Genomic DNA, 24,776 nt, shown 5'->3' on the forward strand with positions numbered 1-24,776 from the left:
ATGTATGTGATTCTGTTTAAGACTCTCTAGTAAACTTGTTTATTTCTTTAAGAAATGTGAGAAAAACAAGTATAAAAATATTAAATGGTAGTTGGGTAGAAATACCACTAAGTGTAGAATATGACAGAGAATATGAATTTATGTAAACATTGTTTTAAATACTGTGTTATATAAAGCTAACAGTACATCAGAATATTGTGATTACTCGGGACAGGTGCTAATACAATTGTATATCCATATGTGCAATAGTTGCAAGTAGCAGACTAATTTGTATTCATACATTGTTTGTTGGGTTTCATTGTTTTTTTTTTGTATGATTAATTTATTTCTTGTTATTAGGATGTACTTCCATGCACAGTATTTGTTTTAGGAGTTTGATGAACTTTTACTTATAACTAATTTTAAAATTATTAATTAAAAGCAATTTCTTGAAATACTTTATAACAGAAGCAGCATACCAGTAGTTGAAAAGATGTTCATATGCTGTTGTAAAATTTTAATTTGTGTTATTAACAAAATATATTATTTATATATATATATATATATTTTAATCTTAAATAAAATTGTGGAATATCCAAATTGTGTTATCACAATGTATACCCTTCTTTACTGGTGCTAAAGTTTTTTGCTTTATATATATATGTAGACACTGATAATCCTACATCCTCATCCTCCTTTCTGTAATCAGTGTGGGGGGGGGGGGCTAAAACACATCTGGGGCATGACGCTGACCTCTCACCCCTCTCTAGTACCAGGGTTGAGAATGAGTAGGAGCTGTACGTCATCTTCCCCCAGTCACCTACGTGGCATATAGCAGGATAGCTTTCCTCTTAGTTTTAGCTTCACTTTTTAATAAATTCTCTAAAATACCTTCTTCTTCATCATCATCATTCTCATATTTGTTGTTGGTGGTGGTAGTAGTAGTAGTAGTAGTAGTAGTAGTAGTAGTAGTAGTAGTAGTAGTAGTAGTAGTAGTAGTAGTAGTAATAGCAGTAGTAAAGAAGAAATTGCCCAACAAAAAGTGTAGCACATGAATATTCAGAACCATATCTAAGTAGCCGTTAGTGTAGTGCAATGGTACTAATCTCATGTAGAGACCTGCATTTCTTGGCATATCAGGAATAAATTAAAACTTTGCTGTTTTTCTTATCTGGTCAAGGGTTGCTGGTGGCAGGCAAACTGGTAACTCTGCGTTGTTGACTAGAATAGTTATAGAGGAGCTGCAGCCTCTCTCTAGCCTTCCTGGCCTCCACTAGAGCCTTCGTATGATATAAACATTCTTGAGTGCCCTCCAATGAAATAGGTAATCCTAGGTCAGATGAGATATGTGTATACACACACACACACCTAATACAGTATTCACATTGAGATAATGTCAAAGGTATTCTTATATACACATATATGATCTATAGCTTTCATGGAGACTGAATTCAGTGAAGTGTTCATAGGCAATCAGCTGTGTCAGATGGCCACATAAACCAATGTTTCAAGAGCTGTCTCAGTCCTCATTATTAGGGATGTGCTTTGTCTGTAGAACCCAGGATGTCCAATGTCCACACACACACACCTGTTCAGACAGACAGAAGATATCACTAAAATGGTAGAATCAGCTTTCTTCCATCACTTTTATTCTCATATGTTTCACACAAAAAGTAAAATAAAATTCCTCACTGGCTATATTCTATGAGAAGTTTGCTGAAGAACTGGTCTGTGATGTCTGGAAAGAAATGTAGGAACATTCTGAACTACTTCTGCAGGTAAACTTATTGGAAAGGAACATTTCCTGTACAGATTTCCAGCAACAGAGAAGTGGCGGGACCCTATGCTGCTGACAGAGACACACACTGAACAGGAAAAGCGATCAAGTTTATGAGTGTACTGCCAAGTGTATGACATTTTGAAGATTACTATTTCAAGATAACCTACTGGGTGTGAAACAGGACATTCTGTTTAAAATTATAGCCCTAAGTGTTACACGTAATCCCCTTCGTGCAGTAAACAAGGAATGCCATGATCATAGCATGAGTAGTGGCCTACCATCCAGGGTTACCTCTACTGGAGTGTCACAGGAGAAGTTGACAGAGTTTGCTACAAGGGGCTGGGCCTGCATCTTATTCGTTCTTGTGCCACAGAACACGATTGTTGCTGGATTGTGTTTTTGAGTGGTACATTCTGTATGTGATGTTTTCGTAGCAGTAGAAATGTGGAACATGGTCTTCTGGATTGTGATGCCATTTGGTCTTACAGGTGCTACCAGCATTTCAGAAGAATATATCATCACTGTCTTTAGGGTAAAAATGAGGGTGGGGGTGAGGAAATTTAAACTGAAGATGGTGTGCAATGATTGTGCCATTGTTAGTCACTGTAGTCAGCATTTATGTTGCCATACAGACCTCAAGATTTACAACTCTTTCATCGTTAAACAACTGATTGTATCCTGTTTTTGGCATAAGGATTTAGGAGAGCTCATGTATGCATTTTGTATGAGATTTTCTGATTTTCTTAAAACCCTCTGGCATGGATGATTTAACGGATACCTCTGGGCTAAAAATCTTAATTATTAAAATATTGAACACTTTCAAAATTCAGTAAATAAATTTAACATGGAAGTGCTTAGGAAGAAGAAGAAGAAGAAGGTAGTTTCAAGGCTTGTGGATTATTTACATTGCTCTTAAAGCAGTAATATAACTACAACAGCATAATACAGTTAATTTCTGAATGCGGCAAAAAGATTGTTAACATCCATTGATTTTGGACAGAGCTGTTACCTGAAGAAAGTTGTGACTTCACCACATTGTCTCTAAATTGAAATCTGAATTTGTTACTTACTTTTATCAAAAGATTAAAGGTTTTACAAAGTGCCAGGAACTTATGCTTCTAATTTCATGTGACAAAATTTATAATTTTTGTGTTTCAAGACGTTAAGTAAATGAGTACTCCAGTGATCATACAGAGGCTTTCTCATAACTCCCACACCCAAAGGAATCAGAGTTATAAAGTAATGTTAGTGGATATTGGACCATAATATTACATATTTCTATTAAATTTACCAAAAGGACAGAACTGAGAATCAGCATCATAGTTCATCTGCCATAATTACCAGATTTAACCTCCTACAGGTCTTCAATAATACTGTGAAATGAATTTATGAGACTATAAAACAAAATATCATCACAAGTTATTGATTATTAGAAAAGTGAAGTGAGTGTATTGAAGAATAAGCAAAGTAGTTTGAATGGCAGTAAGTACATTTTATGAAAGTTAATATATGTTTTGTTTACTTCATTTTTAGTCTGCTTTGTTTCAGATCATCAATCACACATCATCATCATCATCATTCATTGATGTTTGTTCCAGGATGAATGTTCTATGAGACCTATACTTATCTGTGCTGCCATAAGTGTATGTTCTTTCACTCTCTGTTTTGCAGAACTTCAGTCACTTGGTCTCCTTCACCTTATGCTTTGTCTCCCCAGTAATGTGTCTCATAATCTCTTTGCATCTGGTCTCAATAGAACTACAAGTCTGTCCAACATACACTTAACTTGATTTACAGAACATGTTGTACGTATATACCACACAACTTTAGGCACAGTTTGCCTTAGACAGATCCAATCATGTAGATGGTCTTGATGTTGAATTTAGAAAGTAGCTTGTTGATCTTGTTTATGACGTTGCTGGTATGGTAGCTCAGTCAGTATAGTGACTCTCTATGGACTGGATGACCGGTGTTTGATTCCCGACAGGGGCATGTGATTCTTCCTCTAGCTTCTGCATCCAGGCAGGCTCTGGGGCTCACCTTGCCTCCATTCCAATGGGTAACAGGGTCCTTTCTCAGGGGTGAAACATGGCCGGGGCATGACACTGACCACTCACCCCTATCTAGTGCTGAGGTTAAGAATGAGTTGGAGCTATATTTCCTCTTCCCCTCCCCCCAAGTGCCTACATGGCATGTAGCAGGATAGCTTTACCTTTTTATCATGGTATGGTAACATGGCTATACCATCAACTCCACATGCTGCAACTGTGGCTTGTGCTTTCGGTATTGGGCGTGAATGGTATCATAGTTGCTGTATCCATTTTGCCTGAGGGCCTTCTTCAGGAACTCAGTTTCTCCATGAAAACTTTCACTATCGCAGATGGTTCTTATATACAACATGAGTGTGGGGACTTGGCAGGCCAAGAATCTCCTGGCTTCAGAACCTAAAAACTTGGTTCTGGAAGTCCACTGGAGGGCTGTTTCAAGTAGCAGCCAGTAAAGCTCAAATTGCTATGCTGATCGCCAACATCCGGAACAGATAGGCACTTTAAGAAGAAGAAGAAGAAGAAGCCTAATAGGAAATAGATCTTATAATTAACACTTAGTTCACTTTAATTATAGTACTCTAATTTTAGTCTGTCTACACATAATTTTGTAAGATGAAAACATATTGAAACATTTGTAACCAGGTTTAAAAACCTTGATCTTATGATTGAAGGAAACTAAGTAAGCAATTAACATTATGTACCGGTGATTTCATATCACAGTTTTGAATTATGTATACAGTATGGAAGTTTCAGGTTTAGTGTTAAGTTTGTCAGAATCAAGAAGTTAATCAATGGAAAAGTAAAAAACGTTTTTGAAGGACATTCCTTTCATTTATAAAATTGCTTTACTGCTTAACCATGTAAGTAGTGTTTATTTCTAATGTGATGTATGCATCAGATCTGTTAACACAAATCATATAATCCTTAGAGTGTTCAAATCCCACTCAAGGCATATTGTATCAGAAGTTGCTTCCCACTATCATCTGTCACGGGGATGCACAGGCATAAGTAAAGAAATAATGAATAGTATTCCTTTTATTCAAGAGAGAACACAGAAAACATCAAAATATTTGCATCATTCTCTGCTGTATATGGAGCAGTGTCATTCGCAAGGGCTGGCTTTCCCTAATAAAACTGGTAAGTTTATTAAACACAATTTATTTTTACTGGGGCTTTCCAACCTAACTTTTCTCCATCTGCTTCAAACGTTTCTGGATGTAATTTTGGGCTGTGTGGTAACCATCAAAAACATTTCTGCGACCAAGTTGTAAAATAGTCCATGCCATAGCTTGAGCATTTAGTTCACAGCTTGTCATTGCAGTGGCTTGGATTCATGCCCAGGTCAGTCCATGCGAGACTGTGGTGGACAAAGTGGCACTGGGACAGGTTTTTCACCGAGTCCTTCAATTTACCCTCGTCAGTATCATTCCACTGCTGCTCCATATTCATGAATCACATGGGGGAAAGGCAATGGGCCCATTAGTAGCCCACTTCTACAGATACATAGTCTCTGACTTTATATAGTGCAGTAAACAGTTGCGTTAAAAAGGGGGTTACAGTTTATGTGGATGACACCTAATTCATTTCCAAAATAGAGTTTATTCTTGTAATTCACAAAGTGGCGTATCCTTAGGAGCATGTAGTGCATTTAACAAAATTTGTTTATTCTCCATTGCTTAGGTATATTCTTAAAAAGAGCAGTGCATTGTGAATCTTCATTTTGTAAACTCAGTTGGGTGTATTAAGCAGAATTAAATGAGACCCAGCATTGTAAAGACTAGCACGTGTGTAGTCACAAATGTTTAAGCTGTAAAATGTTGTCATCATCAGCATTTACAGACAAAATTTCTATAAACCTTTCTGGAGACAAAGTTTGTTCAGAAAGTCTTTGTCTTGGATTTGTGGATCTTTTGCTCTGTTGAAATATTCTAACAACTGCCTGAACAATATGTTATTTTCCATGAGATTTCAAGTCTTCACTGCAGCAAGTATGATGATGGCCATCTCCTGAGATGTTGCATCATGTAGTCTTGTAGAAGTTGACCAACATTTCAGAGGTGCTCACTGCCTCCATCATGAGGGTCATAACAATGGAAACACTTTTGAAACATTGATCAGATTTTATAAGGCTGCATGGTGCAACATCCCGAAAGAAAATTTCCTTCAAGCTCTTTTCAATTCAGTCTATGTGTGAAAACTATTAATTTCCATAATGTTATAGTAATTTAAAATAAAAATATCTACTTAAGTAAATATTTTAAATTAATAATAGAGAAGAATTCTTTTGTAGTATTTATACTTACCTTTTTTGAAGATGGAAAAGACTAAAGCAAATCTGAAGAATGTTCACTTTATGTTTAAGGTTAAGAAAGTTGCTTTTTTTATGAGCAAACACTTAGCTATGGCTTTACAATAACAACAGTCCTTTCTTTCATGGCACCACCTGTACAGAATGTGCTATTTACACCTCAAAAATGAAATTAGAAGCAGGTCCATCCCATATAACAAACTCTCTCAACCTCTCCCTTGTCACTCCAGTCAAGTGCATCCTGATTGCTAGGCCTCTGCTCACATCAGTTGCACAAAAGCTTTGCAGGTGCAAACAGTGTGTCTGCACACAGAATGTGTGTTCATTCTCGAATATTACTTTACATAAAATTTTGTTTTTGGTTGTGAAGCATTTAGCAATATGTGTCCTGACCAGGAAGTACTAAACCAGTTACCAACTGGTAAGAACATTTCATGATATGGGAACTGTTTTGTCTGTGACAAGTGCTCATTAAGCAACAAAACAGCTGTTATTACAGCTATACCAATTTCAAGCAGTGCATCGGCTGCAACAACAGGATATGGTTACAAGATTTCAATACTGCCTTTGATTTCATTATTTTGTACATGAAAGGCTTCATGTGTAGTAGTTAAGGTTAAGTTTTAAATAGAACATTCTGGATCATTAATAACAGGCAAACTAAAAATGTCCCATTTCTTTAATTATTAGTGTAAATTTCACATGCATGCCTTGAAGTGCACAACATATTGCATGAGTGCAGACTATTTAAATTGTCATTATTTTTCAACCTTTTAAAAAAATTCTGGCAGTGGATTTAGTTTATAATTTTTTTTGGTGTGTGTGTGTGTGTTGCCTTGAAACTGTTGCCAATAAAATAATGAGAGATAGCCTCTGCCTGTGTACTGCTATTTCAGTTCTGTTCATATTTGATCCAATAGAATATTTTCAGGAAGAAAATGTAGTTTCAGGAGTAGACTTATTTAAATACGTCTTTTTGGCAAGTTTGGCATAATTTTATCTTTGTGAATATTGCCAGTGCTGTCAGAGTTGTCTGGGATCAGTGACCTTTGCATGGGAGGGATCATGTGGCACCTGGCTGGCTGGCTGGCTAATGGCATCACGGATGTTTCTCCACATAATTGCACAACTTCTTATGGATTCCCCAACATGGGTTTATTACACACTAATTTTCTTGTGTAGAAACAAATAAACCTTCATGTAAAAGTGCCCAAATGTGTTGACAAATTTTATCAAAACATTTCAGTATCAATTTTATGAAAATCCATTTACTGGTTCATGAATTGTTGCATGTGGAGATGGACAGACAGGTAGACAGACAGTCATGATGAATCCAATGGCTTATTACTGCAACTTTTAGTTGTAGACACACTTAAAAGGAGATTAATAGAAGCCAGTTAGGAAGCAATCCTGTTTCTCAAGAACCACTACATCACAACAGCCATATTGAATTCTGTTTATAGAAGAAGAAAAGGGAATGTTTCTCTTGACACAATTTTTATTTTTCAGGGGAGCAACATCCAAATGCTGATAGCAATGAAAGAGTGACTGAGGAGACAATCTTCATGAAGTTACCTAAAGATAAAGGAGATACTCCTACATTACACCTATGTCGATTATGTGGCAAAGTTGTCCGCAACAAATGGCATCACTATCGTTACCACAACCCAGAATATTTCAAGTGCTCACTGTGTCATACTGTTCATAATCGCAAAGACCATCTTAAGGCACATATGAAAATTAAACACAGTATTGATTCTTTCTCCAGTAGTCAAGGACAGGACTGAGTTTAAAATGTTTTATATGATAATAATACATAGCTGTAGAACTATCCTTGTTTATTCTTTGTGAGAATTTTTATAAAGACCTCTTTGTGAACGAAAAAATTAAAAGTAGGATTTGTTTCAACATTAACATCATTTTAACATTATCTGAAAGACTCTCATTGATTTAATAATGTAAGTGCAGTTTGGTTGTACTAGCATTATGTATTTGTGTCTTTATCTTGTGCAAGTTATTTATGTCATATAAAAATAATTATAAACACAGCTGTCTTCTTCTTAGCAAACCCAATTGGCAGTTCATGCATTTTCAGCACATTAAAGGGTCTCCATGCTACACTTTACAGAATAGCTAAAAATCCACTTTTTAAAATTCTGAGACAGACGTTAATTATTTCACCAAGTTCAGTTGTATAATTCTGTATGTGACGAGGTATATCATGATTAGCCATTTTTAACACAATTATTTTTTATATATAATGATTTTACCATGTCTTAATACTGAATAAATGTTTTTGTTACATTAATATTTAGCTAACTTTTAAATATATCAGAATCATTGTGCTCACCTTACCAACATTTCATGTAGGTACATCTATTTTCAAAGAGAACATCATTAAATAATGTAATAATAGACTTTTTCTCTAACATTAAATATCTGATGTAAATTAACAAAACCTTCTTTACTGTTATTGAGTAAAACTCCAAGAGTAAAATCTCATAGTGGTTAAAATTAAATTTATAATAAATCTGTATTGTAAATTTAATGTTTCAAAATATGCAAACATGGAAGTCACCCAGTTTATGTGGACTAGTCACTATCTTATTTGGATGATGATTAGATACATTTCTATATACATCTGTCCTGTTTTTAACACTTTGCCATCATGGTGAAAATAAATATAGAATATTTTATTTTGTTTCTTGCAGAGGGTAAGAGTAAATTATCAGGTATCTGTTTTATTATTGAGCATTGCTTCTGTCCCTGTCTTTCCCAAGTAACTGAACAAGAACATACTTGAATTGATGTGTCATGCTTCAAGTATATAACTTGTTTGGTTTCACCAGTAGAACATTAACATTTGGTATATCTTTTGCCTGATGATATTTAAATATCAAATGTCACAGAACTAATTACTAAGTGATGTATAATTAATTTATGTTTACAATAGGTATGACTTTCCTTGTATTTGCTGAAAGTGCAAAATTTAGTTGAATAAAAACTTTACAGAAATATTAATTTAGACTTACAAGGTATATAAATTGGCATTATTATATCTGCTTTTCCAGTGCATAATACATAGACCCAGCATGCTGTAACTGATTAGAAGAACAGAATTTATGAAGAATTACAGTTTTTAAATTAAACACTAATACTTAGCGGGATATTACTGTGACTGAAGAACTACAAGACATCACAAATAGTTGCTCTTTAGGTGCATTTTATAAACAGAACACCTTTATCTTCCTGCCTATAATAATACCTGCTGTCTCTATTGGTCAACTTTTGATTAAATCTGATATTGAAAGTTCTTGATAAAGTTTGGTCTCAAGCCTACCAGTTTATTTAAAAATTAAAATTAAACTGAGATCTAATTAAACATTTGCCAAGAAGAGAATTTGTACATCTCAATAAAATAAATATTTTATTGTTGGTTTTTATAATATGGCCACAATTTGAAGCACAAGATACATTTTCTAATTCCCTGTATTAGCAGCAAGTTGAAGTACAAGATATACTTTCTGGTTCCCCATATTGGGAGCAGTTGAAGCACAACGTACACTCTTGAAGATGGAGTTAAATTTACAAATAAGGAATGGTCCCCAGTGCCATATAATGCACATTCAGTTTCACAAAAATGTTAATGTCCATAATTAAATTGTCAGGTGACAGACAGATGAACAGGCACACTCAATTCAGTAATACGTTTCTGAAGTAAGAACTTGGTGGATGACTGTTTTTGGTTTGTATCTCAACATTTGTTTTCAAAATACAGTACTCATTTCACTGCATGTGTTAAATGTACAAAGATAGAAACAAGTTTTTGGATAACCAGTTTACCAGCAGAGCTATCAAGGCTAGCATACTAATTTACCTACCATGGGAACAGAACACTGCATTTGGAGTATGTTACATCCATTATGAATTGTTAAATTCTCCAACTTTATTGCATTATTTTGTGTAATAAGTGTATAAGTAGTCACTGGTCAGGTATGATACAACCTATCGTTTTACTTCAGAAACAATGAGCGAAGGTGTCTTTCACAGTTGTGTTTAATGTTGTGCACATAAGTCAATGTAGGTAGAAGTGTTTTTTCCTTTCTGAGTCAATATTGCAGATTATGCTTGATTAAAATGGTTATTGCTGACCTGTATGCCGCATGTTGATTTTATATTTAGTGCTCTTTGTCTTTGTCTTTTCTGGCAAATATCAGTATTCTAGGAGCTTAATAAGTACACAGTTTTTTGAAGATGGCTATCTTCTGGGTTGTTGCACCATGTAGGCAATGAGCCCTGATGATGGAGGCAGCAAGGATTTCTGAAACTTTGGTGAACTTCTACAAGACTACACAGCGCAACAACCCAGAAGACAGCCATCTTCAGACTCACTGCCATGAGAACACATTATGATAAGAATTTTACCAAGAGGGGCAGTTTGATTACAGAAGGTTGCATGTTTCTCAGAAGTATCAGAATAATCAGATGACTATAAAAAATGCATATATGACTTAAGTTGCATCATGACTGTTGTTCAGTTTGTTATCTTCTGGGAGTATCATTGTGCCAAGGAATAAAAGTATTACCAGATGAAGAAGGCGGCAATCACATCTGAAACATTTGAAGATGCTTATTCCTTGACATGGTGCTGTACTGAAAGGACAGGGCAATGGTTAGAGAATATGCATGTGATACATTTTTTAACTACGTTAAAAACAACTGGGACTACCACTTTCTTAAAAGAAAGTAATGGAAACGTACATGTACCTTCATTATATATGCCTTATATTCATTATATTTACACTTTTTATGAGATAATCTAACCAGTGCCATTCTTTTGCATTTATTAAAAATCTATAATCTGCATAATAGCCATTTCTCTTGTTTCAGAGTTTAGATCATGGCGCAAGAGTGAAATTTTTGAACGCGTGGTTGGAAGGGATGTGAGACACCGATGTACCCTGTGTGGAAAAATTGTGTCTCACCGGAGAAACCATTATTACGTCCATTTTCCTGGACAGTTTTCATGTCAGTTCTGTGGAGCAGTGTATACTCGCAGAGATAGTTTGTTGTTGCATGTAAAAACCAAACATTCTTCTCTTTATCAAAATAGTCATTAATAAGGATTTTTTTCCTGGAATATTCTTACATGAATCTTGTATACTTTCCATGAACTAACTTTTTCCTCATACACCTTCAGCTGTTTCAACAGTATGCATTTTGAAGTTTACATGGTGACTTAGATTTGGTTAAATGTTTTGGGATGGAACATGTGTTGTTTTGAAAGAAATAGCTGTGGCACTACAACCCAGCAGATATAACAATTAATATTCAATGATCCTTACATTTAAAAAATAATGGGTTACAGGAAAGGGTAAGGCACCGTTTCACCTGGCAAAGTGCGAAGTCAGAGACCAAAGTTCTGTTCAGGTAGTGGTTGATCAGGCCAGTGCACTCATTGGGGTGATGACAGATGAATAACCAGATTAGTGGAACGATCTCAATGTCACTTAATCCACTACATGTTTATCTTCTTGTCTCCTTGTTCACTTCTTCCCTCTACTCTCCTGTTCTCTTAATCATTGTAAAGAACAGCAGTGAGTTTAATTTTAATTTAATTTAGAAGTTTCTTTTTCAATCTTTGTCTGATAAGAAGCTGTTTTATGTTAATATTTTATTACCAGAATCAGACTAATCTTTTCAGATGCCCCTGGCAAAATTTCATATTTGTGTCCATATTACCCAATGAAAGGAATACCATCTAGATCAGTATTTCTCAGCCAGGGGTCTGTGGACCTCTGGGGTCCAAACGTTTTGCCTAAGGAGTCTGCAATTTTAGTTAATTCTATTGTTTCAATTTCTTATGCTGTATTGGTGCAGTCATTACATTATTTATTTCTATGTCAGAGTAAAGACATGATGAAAAAAACATGTCTTATACCTACATTTTAATTAATATGTTTTCTATTTAATCAGAATTTGTGAGATATTTTTGAAGAGGGGTGCATAACACCAGGAAGTTTGAGAGGGTATATGTAGGACCAAAAAGGCTGAGCAAAACTGATCTACACTGTTTAATGAAGAGAGTGGACATAGTATTTCTTGTTAAGTACAGAATTATGAATAATTCAAGTTTTTGACTCTCAGCCTATTCAGTAGGTTAGTCTGGTTCATCCAGACATATTGCCAAGTGTTAGTATTATGCTGAATGATTTATGGATATATATTCTCAATATTGCTTTTCTTGCTATTCTTTCCAGTATAGCTTATTATACCACCCCTACATGATTGATGATGCTAGCTCATTGTGTAGAAGAAGTGAGATGTACTTTTTGCAGTGAGGTTTCATTGTTGAAGTACACAGAGTCAAATATTTTTACCAAGTACTTTTCCCAAAATCATAATCTTTTTATATTTATTCCTGCTATTGTCAGTTAAAAACAGGGACTTACTTCAGCTTGAAGGAAGTTATGAAAATAAATAGTGTGGTGTAATTAGTTATAAAAGGGACATATCATGGCACAATGAACTCTGTGTCAAGAATCAGGCAGGATACCACAGTCTTGTAAATTATTACTTCCCACTGTATCTCTCTTGCATGTTAAATTAGAAGGTGTCTTAGTTTTCATGCAGTTCTCAAAGTGTTGTGTGTGTTCAGTGCAAACAAGTATAGAAATGTTTCAAGTGACAACATGTGTGTTTGAAGAACTTTGTTTATCTCCATAGCCCACCTTATGATCTGAATAAAATGTAAGTCAAATATGGCCATTATAGCATCTCAAGAAATGGATCTGCTAATGTGGGCATAAATTTTAGACTAGTTTATTATGCTGTCCACAATGATTTTAGTTACAAGAAGGTGACAGTAAAGTGGATACTAAAACTTGTGACAAGCAAAAGCAAATTGATTGTAGTTTGTTAACAGTGAAAATAGACTTCACTGGCATCAATTCTGAACTGAAGTCCTAAAGTTGCCAATCCCTAGCCTAAGAGAACAGAGGTTTCCAAAGTTTCTAGAAAAGTTAATATATACTCCTCCTCCCCCCCCCCCCCCCAAAAAAAAAAGATTCACGTCATTGAGTTATAGTATATGAAGAGATTTATTGTTGTTTAAATGGACTATGTGTACCAGTCCTCTTTTACTAAAACACAAGAAAAGTTCTTGCAATCAGTTTTACCAACAAGTAATAAAAGACTATCTAATTAAGATCTATCTCACTGGGATTTTGTTTTCTGGCATTAATTGATTGTCAGTTTTGAGTATATTGATGGTGTTGAAAGTATCATAAAGATGTATTTTGTAGTCTGTCAAAATGCCTTTGAAAATTATAAGTTGGGGCAGTTGTATTGAGTCACAACTAGAGTATCGTGAAGGAATCAAGTTGTGTTAATGATGTTTGCTCTGGGTTCTGTTACTTTTTGTTGTCGCTTGTATGTCATTTCATAACTACTTGTGTTTGAAATTGTAGCATGTATTAAGAACAATGTTTTTCTTGTGTAATTTATTTTAATAATTTACTGCTTGTAACATACGGATAAAAATAAATTTATTTCACTATAAATTCTCTACTTGTTTTGTACTTTTAAGTCCATTGAAGCAACACATTTGGGAAACCTAATCGAACTTAATCTCTAATGATTTGAATTTATGAACATGTATGAATTGGAGTACCATTGTACAGTCACTGTGTCAGCAGTACCTGTAGGTTCAACACTGCTATTAACAAAGCTGACCACTGGACACACTTCAGTCAGTTCAAGCCACCTCCATTTCTTGCATCATATCTCCCTAGCTTTCATCTTAATATTATTTTTCCATCTTTTTCTTGGTATTCTGGGTTGTGACTCTGTGTAGACTATATGTAGGTACCAAGGTTCTGTGAAACATTGGTACCTACCTACAAGTCCATATGGCTTCACAATCCAGAAGACCAAAATTGACATCTTCATTTCTGTTAGAACCTCCAAATCTCATATTCCAAATTGACATTTACAAGAAGTTGCCCCACCAATTCCTTATACATTTCTTCTCTCTCTGTGTCTCTCTTTCACCCTCCCACCAACATAGTCTCATGCCTAGCCCAAGATAGTATCCTAGAGTTTACTATCATTATGTAATTCTCATTTTGGAAAGTAGACAGAATGATAAAATAATTATAAACAACTCAAAAGACAGCAATCTTGCAAGCTTGCAGTGCCTTTGCACTGTAGATATCAGTGAAGCAACCTGCTGATTTTACCACCCATGATGTGCATGAAGAAAACCTTTTGAATTTCAGTGTACTTTCCAGTCCAGTTAGCCGTGGTTTGAATGTATGGTCAAGTAGACGTAAGCTGTGTTTCTGAAGTTCTGCTCTTCCTGGTTGTATCCTGTTTTAATGCATGTGGTGCATGTATTGGTACAGTTATTTCTTCTTAAACAGTAGCCGTGCTTTGGCGATACGTCTCTGTAGGTAAACGTCCTCTTCGTTTTTCATTTTTTTGAATACAGATAAAATTATTTGTTTGTTGTGGAAAAACTGACTACTAAAATTCACATCCAGTATGTCTACAACTTTCATTTCTTATCTCTCTTTCAGCAGAGTGCCTATCACCTATATCGTATCAAGAGATGTTTGAGCCATCTATAAGTAATCCAGTTCTGTGGAAGTGTCGATCATGTGGGAAACAAGTTTCTAATCGGTGGCACCACTTTCATAGTCACACCACGCATAGATCACTCTGTCCATACTGTACTGCATCATATAGTCGCATTGATACGTTAAGAAGTCACATCCGTGGGAAGCACAGACACTTGTTTTTCAAAGCTCTCAGTTAATACACATCAGTTACCATGCAATGAATAGTTTTAATACATCTGTTTGTGTTTTTTTGGGTGAGTTGTAATATTATTTTATTCTTAGTTGTAAGAAATGTTAAATAAGGTTACATGCACACAAGAATGAAGTAATTTTCTATTCTAGAGTTATTACAATAAATACATAATAGTATTAGATTCTTTTGAAACGAGGAAACTTCTGATAAACTGAATCTGTTAGTTCTTAGGTCAGTATGAATGAAGTTTGACTGCTAAATGACCACAGAAGATTAAAAGGAAACTGAAATTGAGCAGAAATATTCTTCACATTTGTAGCATACAGTTTGTTGTAGAATATCTGTGCAATGCAGTAATGTAGAACACTGAAGTAAAAATTCTAACATTTTTATCATCTTCTCATATACTTTCTTTGTGGACTTTGTGTAAAGTCTTTACAGCAACAGTGTTTACATAAGATAGACTTCTTGGTTGTATGGCAGTATCATAATCTGCTTACTGTAAAAACTACTACACACACACACACACACACACACATGCAAGCATAAGTGCATATATACCTGACCCTCGGTTTATGAACTTTCAATCTATAAATTTGTGCAATGACAAACCATGTAAATGAATACATATTTTTCAGTTTTACATACATTTCTTTCCTTCAGGAAAAAACCAATTAATTTCTTACCACTGATATGAATTTTCACCTTACTAAGTTTTTCATCTAATGAATTATGTTTATAAATTGAGGGATGGGTGTATAATGTTATTCTATGCTGAAAACTGAACACAAAAGCTACATAGGAGGTCTAAAGAGCTTAGTTATGAAGATATGAGGTGACTTTATTGCTTTCAGTTGATCATAACTGAAAACTAAACATATAAGCTATTTTAAGTGTCCTTCATGCTCTGACAAGAGCTAAGAACATCTTACAGGCCCATCCATACGTCTGTCACATATTTCATAGGAACTAGGCTATCTGTGTAACCCTTGCAACACTGGGCCGTCACAGTGGCCGCGCGGTCTGAGGCGTGGTCCTTGTGCCACTCAGACACTGGGACCGTGGGTTCGAATCCCACTCAAGCCTTGGATGTTTGTTCGCGTCTTTCTGTGTTGTGCTGTCCAGTGTACAGGTAAAGGCCTTGCAACGAGCTGATCACTCGACCAAGGAGTCATGGGTTGGCTGTCTTCTTTTCAGTATTGTAAGTTGGACTTATTATAGCACTATGAGTTCTATGACAGAACACTTCTATTTTGAGTCATTTTAATGAGATATTTTGTATTAATTGAGAGCACTGCTGATATTGTGACTGGAACCCAGACAAAGAACAGACAAGTGAGGAACTCACGTGGGGCCCAACATGCTTTAGTTCTTGAAATTTTAGGTTATCACAGCACTAAAATGTGATTTGTAGTGAATCTGGATATGATGCCATATAGTCTTATAGGTGGTTATGAACATTCAGAGGAAACTGCTGCCTCCAACTTCAGTCCACATTTAGATTCTTATCTTTGCCACAACATAAATAATGGCTCCAGGGTAATCCAGTGGATAACAGTGGCTCCTTCCAAATGAATAGAGCAGACAGCACATAAAGCTGGCCTTTACTTCCATATATTGCTGAGTTAAGTAATATCCACTCATCTGTGCCTGACTGAAATGTATTTGCCTTAATTTAAATGATTTGAACATCATGATAAAACTGTTTGATATTGTAAAGTGAAGCTTTCACGGTGACTGAAGCTGATGAAAGACAACTGGGTTACAAGCCACCTGATGCGGTTTGTAACCCGGGAGTCTCTCATCAACTGTTTGATAATATTTTAATGTTTGGAAAAATTTTATTTCAAGGTGGATATGAAAAGGAGGGACAAAGGATCTTGAAACTTGTTCTCAGGCTTATAAATGCCTTGTCATAAATATTATTAATTTATGTTAATCTTACCAGCTCCCAGATGGATGGACTTAGCCCCCACATAATTCATACTTTGCTATGCACTTTGTAAACATCATCTAAAGTTTGTTGGTTTCAGATTGTAACTTATAACTCAGTACAGCCAGCAGCTGTAACAGAGTTAAAGTAGTGATATATGAAAGCATTGTGATTATAATAAAAACATTATAAAACAGCAACACAATTGATTGTATTTGCTTGGTTATAATAGTGACTTTTCAGTTGCATTTCAGAAACTACTTTGTAGAATCATAATGTTTGTCTCCTCGTAAGAGCTTCAAAAATATTGAAACGTTTGTTCAAACTTAGTACAGTAGGTAAACCTACATTATCGTTTGTCAAACCATTTCAGTTTTGGTTTAATGGCCACTCTTTTTAAAGATTTAATTTTAAATTTTTAGTCCAACAGATTCTTAAGAAACTTGATATGTAACAACTCTGTTATGTAGTTATTATTATTAACCTTTATCTTAATGTAGTTAAAATTGCTGACATTTTGTGTTTATCTTTTGAGTCCTTCTGACACATTTCCATGAAACTTGGTGTAAGACACTACTCTTACATATTTACACGCACATACACATGCAAGCGCACACAAACACATACATACACATGTACAAACATCTTTATTACATTCCATGTAATCATAAGTTAGCCAGTAGACAACAGAATGTGGAATAAGTCATAGTAATACAATATGTATATACAAGTACAGTTCATATTATTATAAATATTTCACATGATATAAGTATATGGTTCACATAAAGTAGTGGTATGTTATAAATAAATCCACCCATTACATATAGTAGATAAATTGTACTACCCATTTATATTATATAAAGGCAAGAAAGCCAAAATGACTTATTTGTAAACATTAGAAATTCATCAACACAGTGAAAGGAGTGTGTAATTAAGTGTATTTTCAATGCTACTTTAAACAGTGCCTTTTATTTATAAGACTTCTGAGAATATATATTTACATGGAAGAGCTAATATCTCCTGATCTCTTAAATAGACTTCTACATGAATTTCTAGATTTGACACCAGCCATTAACCTAACAATTTTCTTTTGTAAAGTGAATATAATTTTGCTGTTAGATGAGTTAGCCCAAACAGTTATTCTGCACATCATTATGGGGTGAAAATAGCCAAAATAAACTGATTTGAATGTGTCAGTGTTCCTGACATGCATTATAGATCTGACTGCATAACATGTTCCACATGTAATACAGGAAAGAGTTTATCAATATGATTTGTCCAGATTAGGTACGTATGAATTTGTAAACCCAGGAATGTCATATTTACTGACGGTTCTATAAGTCTATTATCATATACGAATCTTTTTGTAAACCTTTCAAATCCCTTGCTGATTCTTAAATATGGCACATTTGTTGTATGAGATTTTTACTGTATAAATAAGATTTGAGGTTCTCACGGTGGTGAGTATGAAGATGGCTGTCTTCTGGTTTGTAGCACCATGTAATCTGGTAGAAGTTTACCAACATTTCAGAGGTCTTTGCTGTCTCTATCATTAGAGTGATGAGTGCCCTGATGACAGAGGCAGCAAAGATCTATGAAACTTTGAAACGTCTATCAGACTACATGTCGCTATAACCCAGAAGACAGCCAGCTACTGTTGTACAATTTTCACTGGTGGTAATTAATTTTAAGGATGTTTACTTAGACCGAATTTAACCTGCGTGCACCTGTGTCTTTTGAATCCTTCAGTAGATTGTATAAAACTCTGAAGTTGTGGCATTTCTGTATGAGAATTATCATGTATAAATTTCACTTTAATTTATTTTGAGGGTATAAGAGTACTACACCATTCGAATTTCTAATTAAACTTACACGAATAATACCTGTGAGTCTATAAAGTTGTCCCGCTACGCGCCAGGTAGGCGCACAGGGAGAGGAAATGTAAAGCTCCTACTTCTGCTGTTCCTAATATTAGTTTGAAGGTGGCGCCCATGAAGATCAAGATGTCGTACACTCGCGTCCCCGAATACAGCGCTAGTTGTTTGAGCGGTGAAGTTATCTACTTAGCGTCAACAAAGGCTTACACCAAATTGGTACGGATAATTTGTGTTTTACATTGATAAAGAAGTACCTTGGCGCGTGTGTACTTAAACAAATTTCAACCCTTAACCTAAAATGTTGAATGACAGTTATGTAATGGTATTTGAACGTCCAGAAGCACGTTGAAACACGTACATCTTGGAGGGTCATGGTGGCAACTTTTTAATTTTTCGTTTTACATGTAATGTTCTGACGACAGACGTAGAACGAAGGGGTATTTACAGCAGTAAGACGTAAATGAGACAATACCGTCATGAGAAGCACACAACTCCGTCGGGTATTAACTGTTGTTGTTTTGTTGAATTAAAATTCTGCTGCCTCGTAATAAACAGGAATATGTCATTTAGAAGTTTGTACCGTACAGTAAATAGCCGAACATTTGATTATTTAACTGCCTGTAGCTGCATGAAATAATTCACCTAACAAAACTAAGGTCAGTAATTCACAAACACTTGTTTCTTTGGTTATGAACTATTATGCATATTTCATTATTCCTTCAAGGCCTGTCATTCTTTCCTTAAGTGTATATTTATTTACTTGAAAGTATAAATATTTTTCTTTGTTTTGTTGCAGTGGCATCTGTCACTTTTCCAAACAACATGGCAGATTGCTATGATGTGGATGTAGAACGCACTGATGAACCGTGTGCATCAACTTCAAACCTACCTTTTGGAATGGGAGCATATGGCAAACCACATGGCCCACCAAATCCTGTTGCCATGTTTTATCCTCAGCTTTCTGGTTATGAGATCCACCCTCTGTTAATGAATCAGCGACGAAGGGCAGCTCACGACAAACAGCAAACTGAAAGTGGAACTGCAGATAAAGATTCAGCTTCATTAGGCTTAGTGACAACACCAATACACAAAGAATTGATGCGACACAGCTTTAAACAGAAGCAGAGGTGTCCAAAAAGAAGAGCCCCAAGCAATGATGACCCAGGAGATCTCTCTACAACATCTGGGAACACTTTTCCTCAAAGTGTCACAGGTTCTGAAGCAGAAGCTTCAGACTACTCAGCCAAATCTCGGAAATCTTTCTTCTGCAGAGCGTGTGGGAAAGCTTTCAAGTTTCAGACGTCACTCTTGCGTCACAACAACAAAGTCCACATCAGCAAATATCAGTGTCCAACTTGCAGCCGCGTTTTCTCCCGACAGGCGTACCTTGATGTGCACACTTCAAAACAAGGAAGCTCCTGTTACCTCGGTTCAGGCTTTACCAATACCCCGATTGCCAGTTCTCCAAAATCAGACTCATGTTCAAACATGTCTAACATTAAATAAGGTTATGAAATGAATTGGAGTTAAACCAAAAGTAGGATGGCTGATATGTGAGTACGGAAGATATTGATAGTAGAATATATTACAATTTATGGGCTGTGACTGTTGATGGTATGAGAATAGTTCCAGCCCCAAAGGAGGATGTAATGTGTAAAATAAGAAATGGTACGTTGTTTCTGAAGTGAAAATCCAATTGTACAGAACAAAGGCATGTAGTTAATATATAACAGACTGTACATTTATTCACAGGCCATTATTGTGGTAACCAGTGTAGCCTAACCTTTCGGTCTTCCCCTTTTTTCTATTTAAATATAAATGCCATCCTTAATTAGGTATGGGTGGACTGTTGAGAACATTGGTGTGACAGGAAAATTTGCTTTACACACTTCTGTAATATATTATGGATCATATATTTTATGCAAGATTTGATGCACAGCGGAAGTTAACCTCTAAAAACTAACTGCATGGAGCAAAGTCCTTGAGAAGCTGATGTGCTCAGCTAGTCAAGAAATTTTCCACTTTTGGTGGAACATGAAGGTTCGTTATTGTGTTCAGAAGAACCCACCGCAAGTCTCTATCCTGAGCTTGATGAATCCAGTCCACACCCAGCCTTATTTCCCTGACATCCATTTTAATATTATCCTCTGTATGTACACACAGTTATTTAAAGTGGTCTCTTCCTTTCAGTCTATTTCAACCAAATGTTTGTCATTTCTCCCAAGTGTGTTACATGCCCTGCCCATCTCATCCTTCTTTGCTTTAACCGTTCTGATAATCTTTAGTGAAGATTACAAAATATGTAGCTACTCATTATGCAGTTTTCTTCTCTGTCCTGTCACTTCATTCCTTTTGGGGCCAAACATTGTTCTAACCATCCTGTTCTCACACACTTGCAATCTGTTTTCTTCCCTTAGCATTATAGACCAAGATTCATACCCATACAAAACAACAGCTAAATTATATTTTAGTTTATGTTTTAGTTGCTTTAAAATGGGGTGAATGGAAACAATTTTCCACTTTACAGAGCTCTAGCGATGAAATGAGAAAAGTAGCACAGCGTATTGTTTTACATATATGTTCATGTATGTGCCTATGTGAAAACGCTACATCTGGCAGTTTTGTAATGCGAGTCAGGTTATTATGAATATATAAAAAATATTCTGTTTAGATCAAAGCTTGATAGAGTTGGTGGATAGATGTGAGAATAAGTTTTCTTCAGTTTGGATCTTGTTTCCAGCATGCCTGCTGAAATAGGGTAATGGAGTAGTCTTTACCCATTTATATATATATATATATAAATGGGTTATATATATATATAAATCTGATCTTGCAGACAATGTTCTGTTATATTATGTGCCCTTGTGGCATCCTTCATTACAAGAGTGATGCAGCTTGTTGGCATGGAGGAAATGAAATCAGATCTCGCAACTGAAACTGTTTATTGACCCCATTCTACAGTAGCAAATTCAGAGATAAACTGTTCCCAACAGCACTGTAGTAAGCATACCCAAACTTAATATCTTAATTTCCTTACGAATCAAATTTTGATTGTTTCCAAAATATTGGAATTTTGCCATATTTTCAAAGCTGCTTTTATATGATAGTTTTGACCTGCAGTGTAGTGACAAGACATGAACATGTACTTGGTTCTGTCCATATTTACTTCTCTACTAACATCTGACACAGCTTCTGTGTTTTTCTTTATGATATGTACATTTTACATGTTTTTCAGTCACATTTTCTTTTCTTGGAAATTCCTGATGGCATGTTCTAAAGCAAGGTTGAAAAACATTGGTAATAAGACTTACTTATCTCAGACCATTCTAAATAAAATATGCATCAAATAAATGTTTACTTTTTGAACTTTATTACATGTTTTAGTTAAATACATTTGTAATTAACCTAACTAGTTTTATGGACTTAGTAAACTTGGTGAGAATATTGTCTTACTCCACTAAATTGTTACCACCTTTATGAAAGTGTTACTGATTGAAAAGAAAAGTGTTCGCAAATGTAATTTACCTTCTATGATATTTCGTTCCGTTGCCCTTCTCTATCTATGCAGAAAAGTTTGGTGTTAAATGCTGAGTAAACAGCACAGTGATACATTTCTGCCAGTATGCAGGCAGTGACTTGTGTTATATGCTGCTTTAAGTGATCAAGATTTTGTGGATTTGCTGCATAAACATGATCCTTTACCATCTTCCATGACCAGAAATCACAAGGAGTTAAGTCCAGTCATCTAGTAGACCAGACCAGAAAGCAACATCTGCTCATCCACCAGCAAGGGACTGTACCATCCAGGTAATTTTAAACTAGTAGCACAAAGTGGGGTGGTGCTCTATCTTGCTGAATGTAACGTGAAACATGAATGCTGAGTGGCATGTTATTCTCAGGAATCTCATGCAGTGTCTATGATGCATCATTAATTGTTGCGTTTTAACAAAAAGTAGGCGCCCACGATCTAAAATTCCAAAACACCGCACTAAACATTGACCTTTGATAATTGTCTTTTACAAACTCTGATCACTCATACATTTTTAGTGCCGCATACAACATGGCTGTGTTATGTGGAGAGTAACCTTATTTGAGAAGAGAATTTGTATGTCATTTATATTCATGTTTCACATTTCTGGCAAAATATTTATATAGTCCACATGGTTACTTCAATCTCTCTCAATCAGTTTCTGTATCGGCTGCTTCAGTCCTGAGTCCAAAGAATTCTCAGGATGTTAAGATAGGAGGTTTTTATAGCAGTGAGGATGATGATGATGATCATCATCTGTGTAGATTTGTCAGTCGATGCCGACGTTTCTCTGAAACGTTGGTGTCTACTGATGAGTCTCGGTAAAGATGTTTGTGGGATGCCTGTTTTGACTTGATCTGCCATCTCATTTCTTTGGGCTGTTCCCAGCTTTCCTTTTTATGTAGACATTGTTATTTTTTTTATTGTATTTCATCATGTTATGACTCTGTTGAACTTCAATATTGATTCTCAGTCAATCACACAACAATTTACAATAAATAACTTTCACTATAGGTGTGTTATTTATTTTGTCATTAATTCCTTATTGTGACATGTTTGGGCATCTTCAGAAATCACCACTAATAACCTGATGACCAATAGAATTTGTACTACCTGTAACGCTCTACATGTTTTGTGTTTTGTTGAGGTTCATAATGGCCAGATTATAGCAAATGTCCACACATCACTGTCACAGTTTACATATGTAAGTCTCTGTAATCTTTAGATGATTGCATGCAAGTGTTCATTTCACTATCATAATCTAAAAAGCATAAAACTTCTTAATTAGTAAAATATGGAATACAGTAAAACAAATGTTTGTATACACCTTGGGTATAGTATGTTGTCATGGAACATCTTAATCTGTAAAGAATTCAAGAAAATATGCTTTGGATATTGTGTGGTGTCATTGCTTTTTAATAAGTGCTATTACATTGCTTTGCCTGCATTTCTGTGTTTCAACCATTCTTGAATGTCTCCTATACCCCACATCATCATTCACAATTGATCCGTTTCTAACAAATGTTTCGTGTATCCAGCAAACTTTTAACCAGCTGGGCAGAGCTTTATCTAAGTAATCTTTCAATATTTTCCTCATCCTTAATGGCAACCGATAATACCACCATCCGAGATGCAGTTTTTCTCTATTCTTCCACACTGAATCTCAATATGTGAAAACACATGAAAAATAATTAAAATGTGAAACAAAATTAACATCAGTTACATCTGCAAACTACACACATTCAGTCCATTAAGAGTCAGTTACACATCAGTGTTACTAGCCTTTAAAACATTTGTTTTCCATAAATAATAGTTTTATAAAAGTGGTAACAGTTTATTAGAGGACTCCCTCCTTACTGAATCCAGTCTTCCTGTAAATAGCTAATATGCACTTATATTTTTTCTCCAACATCTAGTGAATACAGAATATTTGATCACTGTTTGATGTACGTCTTAACCCATACTGATGATCCCTCAATAATTTCATTTACATATGGAGTTAAACCTTGACAGTTGGATAATTTTTTTATGCAGTCAATTCATAATGGTGATATTCCTTGATAATTACTGCTAATTCTTATAAATTGTTACAATAATAGATTCCTTCCACTACTCTGACAATTCTTCCTTTTTCCAAATACAGTTAATAAGTTTGTGGATCTCAGAATGTAAATGTAATTACCTCTTATACAACTCTACTGGAATTTTATCATAACATAGTATATCTTTTTAAGTTCTCAATAGCAGTATCAGCCTAAATAGAGCTACGCTTTGCTGCTAGTGGTTCAGCTGTTAACCCAATGCACATTCAAAAGCTGACAAAACTATTTTTTCCATCTGTTCAAAATACATGTGGGAATGTACAAGTAAGCCACCATTCTCATCTTTTACAAATTTAGTCCTAAGTTGGTAGCTTCTTAGATTCAGTTATGCCTTTGTACAAGTCTATGACATTTTTTTTACTGCTTGTTTTATTCTTATTAATTTTGTCTTTTATTTGTGAGATTT

General features: G+C 35.2%; 1 protein-coding gene across 2 annotated transcripts in view; it reads left to right on the top strand.

Moving 5' to 3' along the window:
- Positions 1 to 23,281, top strand: part of fru (sex determination protein fruitless) — an 86,840-nt gene extending 63,559 nt beyond the window's left edge. For both annotated transcript variants that reach the window (XM_022065949.2, XM_022065950.2), the window contains exon 5: positions 19,536 to 23,281. In XM_022065949.2, coding sequence (XP_021921641.2) covers positions 19,536 to 20,245 — 710 coding nt within the window. In that variant the 3' untranslated portion in view covers positions 20,246 to 23,281. The remainder of the gene's footprint in view (positions 1 to 19,535) is intronic.
- Positions 23,282 to 24,776: the final 1,495 nt, after the last annotated feature.

This window comes from Zootermopsis nevadensis, unplaced genomic scaffold, assembly GCF_977971745.1.
Source record: "Zootermopsis nevadensis isolate Lab colony 2312 unplaced genomic scaffold, Znev_1.0 Znev_ptg000007l, whole genome shotgun sequence".
Classification (NCBI taxonomy): Eukaryota; Metazoa; Arthropoda; class Insecta; order Blattodea; family Termopsidae; genus Zootermopsis; species Zootermopsis nevadensis.